This window comes from Callospermophilus lateralis, chromosome 15 (assembly GCF_048772815.1).
Source record: "Callospermophilus lateralis isolate mCalLat2 chromosome 15, mCalLat2.hap1, whole genome shotgun sequence".
Classification (NCBI taxonomy): Eukaryota; Metazoa; Chordata; class Mammalia; order Rodentia; family Sciuridae; genus Callospermophilus; species Callospermophilus lateralis.
Window position 1 is genome coordinate 22174331 of NC_135319.1, and position 11253 is coordinate 22185583.

Genomic DNA, 11253 nt, shown 5'->3' on the forward strand with positions numbered 1-11253 from the left:
ATTCTCCTGTAGGCAGATTCTGAGTCCCATTCCTGGGTTCTGATTTAATAGATTTGGGGTAAGATCCAGGAATCTGCCTTTGTAACACATGCTTTGGGTGATTCTGCTGCTCATAGTTCATCTGTGTTCTGATATAGTTGGCACTGGGATGTCAGGACACGACCACATCCTACAAATAGAGATGGGCACTTGCCCCAAGGAAAATGGAGCTGCCCTATATCAATCAGCCTAAAAAGGGCTGGAAGGCTAGTCCTAGACAAGTGAAATGGGCTATTTCTTCCCTCTTGGTTTCATGTTCTTGGGTCTGGATTCCAGGTAACCTAGAAAGGCTTGGAAATACTCCTGAGGGGTGGGGAAGCTGCTTTCAGAGCTTGGAGGTATGTTGGGGTTAGGCTGGCAATTATCCTGTGGTTGGTGCTCCTTGAGCATGATTGACTGTCCCTAAGCCTCCAGCCAGCTCTTGCTAACAGTTACAGCAACAACTGACATGGAAAGATTTATTTTGCAAAGGCTGTATCTACTCTTCAGGTGGAGGCAAAGCCCAGCAGGAAGGGTACTCCCAACATGAGCACAGCAGCAGTGGTAGCCTCAGAAGTCAGTGGCCCTGGAATCTGCTAGAAGTGAGTCAAAACAGGCAGGCCACCCAGAGTGTGGGAGCACACAGCCCCTACCACTTCTGTCCAGAGAAGGGGTACCTTGGAGGATGTCGATTTGTCCTTCGACCATGCAGAAGGATACTTCTGAGCAAATTTGGAGTTTTATGGGTAAATCTTTCACTTGTACCCATAAACCAAGAAGACGGGGGCAGACTTTGGGTTATACATATAAAAATCATTTACCTTTCTATACACATCTACTTGTTAAAATATACATTTATATTAGTGGGTCTTTTACTTTTATTGGGGATTGAATTCAGGGACATTCAACCACTGAGCCACATCCCCAGACCTATTTTGTATTTTATTTAAAGAGAAGGGCACTATGGAACTGTGATTTTTGAGGGAAGGAGTGGAATTGAGAGGGAGAGCAACCTCCCCAAGGACTATCAGATTTCAGCCTGTTCAATCTGCAGACACTTCTGATGGAGATTGATATAATATATCCAGGGCATGAATATGCGGCTCAATCAACCTCTAATACCAATGCAATCGTACATTGAATGGGCAAAACTAGGTTAAGGACCATGACTACAAATTTTGTATAAAGCACTCCTTTTTCCATTAAATTTTATTTTAAGCTTTGGAACTGCTCTAATATTGTATCACAAATTGTTCCCAAGATTCATTATGGTTTTTCAGGACTTTTAAGTCCTACGACTGACCTAGACCTTATCCTATACACATATGATCTGGTTACTCTAAGTTTCTCATAATTCCTCCAAGTAAGTCATAGCTTTTACTCTTTTCTGCTCTTCTCCTGTTTCTGCTTCCTCTTGGAATACCCATATTCTGACTGACAGAATCCTTCAGATCCCAGAGGCTCATCTATCACACCCTCCCTGCCCCTACTCCACCCCGACCTACAGCACCAGGTACAACCTTGCAGGTACTTCCTGCCACAAGCTGAAGATGCTGGTTTATTGGTGCCCCTGCCACCTCTGCAGGAGCAGCTCAGCAATGAGGCACTCTCTTTTCTCCACCTTTGTGCTCTTGAAGAGTAGAATCAAGTTCATCAGCCTATTGAGAAAATATCCAAAATATCATTGGTTGAAACCAGTTAGTGGTGAGAAGTTCTGAGGGTTAATCTTATGAATCAGCTTGACCCGGGCACAGAGTGCCCAGATGTTTGGTCAAACATTGTTCTGGGTATGTCTGTGAGGGTGTTTCTGGATGAGATTAACACTCAAATCAGTGGACTCAGTAAAGCAAAACTCCTCCTCACCTGTGTGAGTGAGCCTCATCTGATTCATTGGAGATCTGAAAAGAACAAGAAGAGGGAAGAAAATTTGCTTTCTCTGACAAATGTTCTCAGACTGGATTACTGGTCTTCTTGTACACTCAAACTGGAACTTATAGCAGCAGAATTCCTGATCTCAGCCCTTCATATTCAGACTGAAACTACACCACTGACTCTCCTGGTTCTCCTGTTTGCAGATAGAAGATAATGGAACTATCTCTGCCTTAATTAACTGTGGAAGCCAATGCCACATCAATATAGTTATAAAGACAGATACAAATATAGATGATATAAATATCTTTTTAAATTTTTTAAATTGTAGTTGGACACATTTATTTATTTATTTATTTATTTATGTGGTGCTGAGGATCGAACCCAGCTCCTCGCACATGCTAGGCGAGCGCTCTGCCGCTGAGCCACAACCCCAGCCCTAGATGATATAAGTATCTTATTGGTTTGTTTCTCTCAAGAACACTGAACAATATGAAAGTCTGGAGTTCCTCAGTCTCCAGAGACCCTGATTCCATCTGCCCCTCTGCTCTGGCATCTCAGCTGGAGCCCTCTGGTCCATCATGGATACTGAGTTTTAGTCATCAGGTATGTGTTGCAGGCAGCTAGAAAGAGGAAGGGACAAGAATGGCTTGAAGGGCATGTTCCCTCATGTCTGTTTGTTTGTTTGTTTTGAAATAAGGTCTCATAATGATTCCCAGGCTGGGCTTGAATTTGCAGTCCTTCAACTCAGCTTCCTGGGTAGCTGGGATTACAGTTGTGCACCACCTTGCCTAGCTTACCCCCTCCCTTTTAAGAATTCTCAGAAGCCCCACTTGATCCTCCACTCACATGGCTAAACCTACTTCCAAAGGAATTGGAGGTTAGAGATGTTCAGCCAAGCTGCCACGCACTGCTAAAACACCTTGTTAATAAAGTAGCTGGGCAGGATGGTGAATGGAAGGAGGCCAGCAGCGTCTGCCACCTGCAGGCTCTGGGAGGTGTTCACTGATCGTCTGCTACTGTATTACAGGGGACCTGGTCATCACTGAGGGCTTATGATGCTGGTCTTAGGACAAACTGTTTTAGGTCTGGGAACATTTCTAGACCAGTTCTAAAACCCTTCTCATCTTATCTCCCTCATCCTGCTGGATATAATAGGTAGATTCATGAAAAACCATCAAATCGCCCTAAGTAAATCTGAATTTAATGTTATCCCAGTAAAAATACCAACAGGACTTTTTGAAAATAAAACAAAATGATTATAGAGTTTGTATTGAAATATAGATAAGTAAAATAGCCAAAAATAGAGTAGAAATCCAAACTTGATAACAAAGGAACATGTCTTATGATAAAGGTTGAATCACTAGGGAGGAATATTCTTTCTAAATATTATCAGAAAAATTGGACAGCTATCTATAGGAAAGCTGGATTTATACCTACCCTTCTTCTGGAATAAATTTTAGATGAGTCAAATATTTAAGTGTGATAAATAAAATTATAAACTTGAAATTTTTATAAACTTGGAATAAAGAAGGCCTTTCTAATTATGAGTCAAAAAACCAAAGACACAATAGAATAAATGGATAAATTCAATTCCATAAGAATAAATATGGTTTTGTGTTTAAACAAAAAAAGAGAAATTGCCATCAAAAATTAAAATATCAGTTGGGGTTGTGGTTCAGCGGTAGAGTGCTCACCTAGCACGCGTGAGGCACTGGGTTCGATCCTCAGCACCACATAAAAATGAAATAAAGATATTGTGTCCACCTCCAACTAAAAAATAAATATTTAAAAAAATTAAAATACCTGTGGGAAAAAGGATTTTCAACTCTTATTTTTAATTAATATAGTATTCCCACAAATCAATAAGAAGACTAACAGCCAACAGGAGTAGAAAAGAAAGGCAAGGAAATAAATAGACCATTCACAGAAAAGAATTCACAAATGGATCTTAAACACAGGAAAAAGTGTTTAACCTCACTTATAATCAGATCAATGCAAACTGAAACTGAGATACTAAATCAAAAAGTGACAATACTCTATGTTGGTGAGGATGTGGGAAACAGGCATTCCTGAGTCAGTAGGGTGGTATAAGTTGATAAAATGTCTGCAGAGCCATCTAGCATTATTTGCCAAAAAATTTAAAGCATGTTTCTCTTTTTTAAAAGTATATATCTCTTGATTAAGTATTATTCCCCTTAAGCGACTTATCCTAAAGCTCTACATCTACATATACTTATTTACATAGGAAAAAAAAAAACTCTTTAGAGCCTGGCTTGTAATAATGAAAGGAAGCTGCCCTATATCCATGAACAAGAGACCAATTAAATAAACTCTGCTTCATTCATGCAGTGAAGTCAACATGTCCAGTCAAAAGAATGAGAGACCTTTGGAGTATGTTTATGGAAAGATCTCCAAGATACATTACATTGCTTTAAGTAAAAAGAAAAAAACCTGAGCATAGCAAAGTATATCTATATTATGTTACAGTTTATGCAAAAATGAGAAAGAACATATGTATACATGCTAAATCTCTATAAAATATCAAAAAAGAGGAAGTAGCTACCTCCAGAGAGGGAGATCTGGGGTGGCTGTGGGACAGCAATGAAAGGGAGACCTTTCACTCTACACCACTTTTATCTTTTAAGTTTGTGTTTAAATTTAAAATTGTACATATATTGCTATTAAAAAGTAATGTGAAAAATTAAGCATCTGGGTTTAGCTTGACAGAGAAACCAGATTCTAGCATAGCAGAGAGGGTCATTGAAGACATGAAAACCAAGAAGCAACTGAAAGAGTGTTGAACTAAAGAGAGAATTCAGTATTTGGAAAAATATATATATTCAAAATTCACTTGGCCCAAGAAAAGATGCTCAAATAGCTATATAGTCACATGCAAAAAACTGAAGGTGGACCTCTACCTCATACCAGATACAAAAATCAAAGTGGATGAAAGATCTATACATATAAGCCCAAACCATAAAACCCCTTAAAGAAACCTTAGGAATAAATCTTTATAACCTGATATTTGGCCATAGATTTTTTTTAGATATGACACCAAAAGTATAAGCAGCAAAAATAAAAATATATATATTGGACTTTATCAAGATGAAAAAAAAAAACTTGCCCTTCAAAGGACATCATTAAGAAAGTAAAAACTCAAAAAATGTGAGAAAAATCTTGCAAATCATATTATCTGATAAAGTACTTGTATCTAGAATATAAAAAGAACATTTACAACTAAATAACAAAAAGACAAAACACAATTTTAATATGGGAAAAAGATCTGAATAGGTATTTCTTAAAAAATAAATAAATATATATACAAATGGTCAATAGGCCCCATGAAAATATGCTCAACTACATTAGTCAACAGGGAAATGCAGACGAGAATCACGATGACATACCATTTTACACCCATTAAGATGACTTTTACCAAAAACAGTCAATGCTTTGGTTTGGTATGGTCTGAGTAACTCCCAGGGGTCCACTGTGATTGAAGTCTTGTGTCTAGGGTGATGCTATTGGGAAGTGCTCCATAGAACCTTTGATAAGTGGGGTCTAATGAAGTCCTTAGATGACTGTATGTTTGCCCTCAGAAGGTACTCCTTGGTGGTTCTTTCAAGAGGATTGTTATAAAGCTTGAGTTTTTCCCCAACTGCCCTTATAGAGATGTAGTTGCTTGCTTCTGACACACACTCTTACTGTTGCCATACCATGTGCCATAAGATGATGCAGTCAGAGGGTGGCCCTTGCCCAACCTGTGCTATGCTGTTTGGATTTTTAACCTCCAAAACTTGGGCTAAATAAACCTTTTCTCTAAGTATATTAGTTACCTCAAGTATTTCATTGTAGTAATGCAAAACTGACAAATACAGTCAACACATGTTGTTGAGTCTGTGAAAAAAAAATCAGAACCCTTATACACTCATTGCTGGTTGGACTACTTGGGCAGCTATTTGGGAAATCAGTCTGGCAGTTCCTATAAAAGGAATATATACAATTACCATATGACCCAGCAATTCTATTCCTAGTTATATGCCCAAGAGAAAAAGAAAATGTATTGATGCAAAAGGTGTTCATGAATACTTAAAGCAGCATTTACTTATAATAGCCAAAAGTTGTAAATGTTCATCAACTGATGAATGAAAAAGCAAAATGTGGTGTCTCCTTACAATGGAATACTACTCTAGAACAAAAAGGAACAAATATCTGATACATGCAACAACATGAATGAACCTTGAAAACATTATGGTAAGTCAAGGAAGCCAATTATAAAAGGCCACATATCATATGCATCCATTCATATGAAATGTCAAAATAGGCAAATATGTAGAGACAGAAAGTAGTTGTATAGGGCTAACAGAAGGGGGACTCAGAGGTGATGGCTAAAGAATAAGGGATTCCTTTTTGATACCTAATCAGTGCATTAATACATGGATACGAGTTAACTCGCTGGTAACTATAGGCAGATAGATGTGGTTGGAAGAAGTAGGTCACTGGGGGCATGACTTTGGAGTTTATATTCTGTCCTTGATGAGCTGGGCTCTCTCTGCTTCCTGGCTATCATGCTCTGAGCTGCTTTCCTCTGCCATGCCCTTCCGCCATGATGTTCTGCCTCATTTTGGACCTAGAACGATAGAGTTGGCTGACCATAGACTCAACCTTTGAAATCATGGACCAAAATAAGCTTTTTCTGCTTTAGACTGTTCTTCTTAGGTCTTTTGGTCATAATGAAGAAAGTCTAACTAAAACAACCCGTCTACATGTACTGGTTTTTCAAAGCTGTCCATATCGCAAATACATTAACCGTTTGTATGTAGTGAATGTACACACGTTTGCACAAGGAAAAATATATCAGAAATAATGTTATTGCCAGAGTTATCCAAGAACAAATTGAAGAAGTAGGAGAGCAGTAGAGAAACTTTCCTTTCTATTTTATATACTTCTACATAGCTTGAAATCTTTACAGTGAGCACAGGCAACTTTGTTAGTATACAATAAAAAATTGTCAAAGCCAAGAAGTGAACTCCTCTACTGTGATGTCTATCAGTTATCAACCCTTGCCTATTATACATAAGCTGATGTGATCGCCTGATGTGGCTAATGCCATTGAACCCTTGCAAGAGCCTTACACAGCCCCATGCAATGTTTTCTTCATATAGCAGATGAAGAAACTGAGCTTTAGTGGAGGTGAGGTACTTACTGAGGCTGGAACACTTAGGTAAAAAGTGGCCAAGCCTGGAGGTAGAGTCCATGCCCAAGCTTAGGACCCCAATTCTAAATTTTCTTGTTCTATCCCCTTTAGTTGTTAGAATGGGGCTAGAGCTATTTTTGCAACTTTCTCAACACTAAACTTCTGGGATTCTACCTTAACAACAATAAACATAATCCAGCTATAGTACCCATATAAAACAAACCAGGTTCATGAAACTAATTCCAAATATGAAAAAAATTTAAGCAAGAGCCTAAATAACATGAAAAGAGGCTCAGAGCAACTCCAAGAGTTGATCAATTCTTATCTTTAAAATATGACCATCTCCCAAATTATGGTGTTATATTGTGTGCATGTACAAATATGTAACAGTAAATCTCATCAATATGTACAACTAAAATTAACCAATAAAAATGTGGGAAAAACTTAAATGTGCTAGTCTCAGGAGGCGGAGACATAAGGATTGCAAGTTCAAAGCTAGCCTCAGCAACTTAGCAAGGCCCTAAGCAACTCAGCAAGAACTTGCCTCAAAGTGAAATATAAAAAGGGTGGGTATGTGGCTCAGTGGTTAAATTCAATCCCGGTACACCCCCCAAAATGTGCCAGTCATTTAATATTCACTGGAGACTCAGCATCACTGGGAAGATGGGTTAAATGAGTTCGATGCCTCAACTCACAATGGAAAAATATCCAAACTACTTGTTGATTGCTGTACTTTCTAAAGAAAGCAGCAGAGAAGCACTAAATCTAGGCAGCACAGTGGCATTTGAGTAGAGGTACTCTGGAAACTGTCTCTAAAGAGTCATCTATTTTCCCTTTTTCTGTAAAATGCTCCCAAAACAACCAATAGAACCTTACCGTTTTTAACTGTCTTAATGTTCCTCTCAATTTGCTACAAACATTAGACCTTTATAAGAAGTTTCCAGGATTTATAAGAAGGTTTCAGTGCTTTGAAGTTAGAGGTGTTTCTGGATGTAATTCCCAAATATTGGCCCATCTTGTGGTTCTTTCCACAACCACCTTCTCCCCCGTACGTCCTGAGGTCACACCCACAGTTTCAGCTCTAACTTCCCGAGATCTTTCTCTAGCCCTGACTCCTTTGTAGAGCACAAAATTCCAAATCTCAATGGCCAAGTAAGGAAATTTTCCTCTTCAAATGGGTTAGGCCAACTGCAATTGGCTTCAAGAAATAAAAAATATATTGATTAGTATAACTGAAAAGTCCAGTTTCTAGCATAACTGAACACAAGAGATCAATAAGCAATAGCAGGGCTCTGTCTCTGCTGCTTGTTTGCTGTCCTCAGCATTGACTTTGTTCTCAGGCAAGCTCACCCCAAGTAGTGACAAGACAGCCACCAGCAGGCCCAGGCTGACATTTCACTGGCTGAGAAACCTGAATAGAAAGAATAGCTTTTCTTCCCAAGAGTGCCAATAAAAGCACAGCCTGATTTTTATCAGCTCAGATTGGATCAGTCCTGTGTCCACTTAAGACCAATCTCTGTGAACTGAGTTGGCCAGGTCTGAACCACACGTTCACTTCTGGAGTAGAGAGGATGGAAACTCAATCCTATTAGAACCAACAAAATTGATAGTGGGAAAGGAATTATTTTCCCAGAAGAAAATGAATGGCGGATCTGTTTCCAGAGTAAGAAAGAAGAGAGGCTGAGTAGCCACAAACAACAGTTGTCTCACAGACGACTCATAGTAAAACCAACACATTTTTTCTCCAATGCTCTTTTTCCCAACTACAACCCCCACATTAATTAAAGTTATGATCAATGATCTACCTAATTTTGAAAGTTGGGGACAGCCACAATTACTCCTTTACCATATTATTTCTCCTGAAAGATCACCAATCTGCCCTTTCCTCAATGTTTTAGCCAGCTTTCCATCACAATATCAAATAGGCAAGATAATCAGCTCACAAAGAGAAAGGGTTTATTTGGGCTCACAATTTTGGAGCTGTAGGCTCTGATCAATTGGCCCCATTGCTTTTAGGCCTGTGGCAAGGCAGCACACCTTGGTGAGGGTGAGTGACAGAGCCAATCATTCATCTCAAGGCCAGAGAACAAAAGAAAGGAGGAGAAAGGGACTTTGGTCCCACATCCCCAATGACTAGAACACCTGCCACTAAGCTCCACCTCTTAAAGGCTTAATTACCTTCCATACCTTCCAATAACACCTCTGTAGGGTTCAAGCCCTTAATAAATGGACCTTTAAAAGTTACTTCAGATCCAAACTACAGCACTCGATAATACCATGCTTCTGCACTAGGTTGGAATTGCAACATCTCCTACCTGAACTATTTCACTCAATTCCTAGCTTGTAATTCAGTCTCTGTGGTCTCTTGTGAACCACTCTCCACAGGACTGCTAAAATGATCTTTTTTAGCTTCCTGTCATCATGTTATATGTGGGGACCTCCTCACATTATGCATCTTGGTAGAAGCAAAGTATTGAGTGACAGGAGCAAATGGCCTACTTGGTCAGTTGGGTGCACCTGCCCTACACCTTGTCTTTGGGACTTGTGGCATGAGGACAGTGAAAGAATGGATGATGCAACCTGTGGTTCTGGCAGTGACAGTTATGCTTGGTTTCTGGGTGTAGCCTGGGAAAGCATACCAACCATGCATCCTATGACCTTGATGTCCCACCATGGTCCATGGTGCAAGCTGCCATGTTTGACCTTGATAGTCATGCTGTATGTAGGCTCATCCCAGGCCTGACTTTGTGGTGTGACTTGGGCTGTCCCTCTGGCTTCAGAGCTTCTCCTTGTCCCTGTCTTTTATTCAGCTTCTTTCTCCAGATTTCTTGGTAATTGATTCTCCTGGTTTCCTTTCAAACAACTCCCTTTTGATCTGTCTCAGCCAGAGTCAACTTTATTGCCCACAATAATAGACCTTGACCAAGACATCCCTAGGTGGCTTCAGAATCAGGTCTAAACTCTTCAGTTGGCTATAAAGAAAGGACCCTTTATGATCTGGCTTCACTTGTCCATTTCCCACCCCACAGCTCTAAAAGACCAGCAGCTGGACCCTATACATGTACAGGTCTTTGCCCTCCCATCATCCCAGCTTCACCAGGTAAGATGCTGCCCAACTCAAACTTGTTATCTTTCTTCCGCCCATCTCCCCCAACAGAATGGTGGGCTCCTCCTCTGGTCTCCCGCAGCCCTCATGCTACGTAGGCTGAGTGAACGCCTAGCACTTTACATTTGTGTGTCTATCTCCTGGGAGGGTCAGAGAGCACCTCAAAACAGCATTCAAGTCATCTTTTACATCCTTGTGCCTCTTCCCCTGAGCCTATCACAGCATGTGTTGCCTATCAATTCTCCACAATCAAAGGGATCAACACCTGAAGGCAATCAACATTTCACCCTGCTAACCTGAACAGATACCCTATACTTGCTTGAGGGGCAGCAGGCATTCTTGATTCAAAAAGCATGTTGGGAAGTGTCTAAATGCCTTGGGGGAGAGTGTGTAGTACACATTGTTGCTTACAGCTTCCCAGTATCTTCCTTGGGGATCTGATGACCCCATTGGGTCCTGCTAGCTGGAAAATCTCTGTGATTGTGGAATGGGGAGACTTGGTTCTATCCTTTGACCACTGTGGTGGACAGTGATATACTCAGTGTACATGGTCCCTGGGACTCCATGCCCAGCTCTGCTGCTGCTGGGACTCGTGTCTGGCCAATCAGAGCACCACATTCCCCAGGCCATAACTTTTCTTAGGTTAGAATGAATTAAATTTCCTATTATTTAAATCCGAAATGTTTTTCAATAAATCCGTCACTAAACACAACAGTGAGTGCTCAGCAAGATGAAATCATCTGGTGCCCAGAGCAAAGTGCAGATCCCGGGCCACTTTTCACACAGAAACTGAGGCAGCTCCCTGCAGCTCCAGGCACATCCTGCTCCAGTCTGGAACTTGAACCAATCACCTACTCCTATAGGAGCTATGGCCATTCCCCTCATTTCGGGCACCCCCAGATAAGTCCACTCACTCACGGCCTCTGTACACAGAGCAGAATTTGTAGAAGACCCCCCAGGGAGGAAAGAGAGGGCTTCTATTCCATACTCATAGCAAATGCTCTAAAAGTGTTTCCCAGAACACCAGAACTTATTCCTCTTATTTAACTGTAACTTCATACTC

The 11253-nt window shown here is 40.4% G+C and overlaps 1 protein-coding gene across 1 annotated transcript in view; it reads left to right on the forward strand.

The window, feature by feature from the left end:
• The window catches only part of C15H10orf53 (chromosome 15 C10orf53 homolog), a 30553-nt gene extending 21877 nt beyond the window's left edge, over positions 1–8676 (forward strand). The window contains 2 exon segments of the mRNA XM_076835341.1: positions 8425–8497; positions 8499–8676. Of these exon segments, the coding sequence (XP_076691456.1) occupies positions 8425–8497; positions 8499–8676 (251 nt within the window).
• The last annotated feature ends 2577 nt before the right edge of the window (positions 8677–11253 follow it).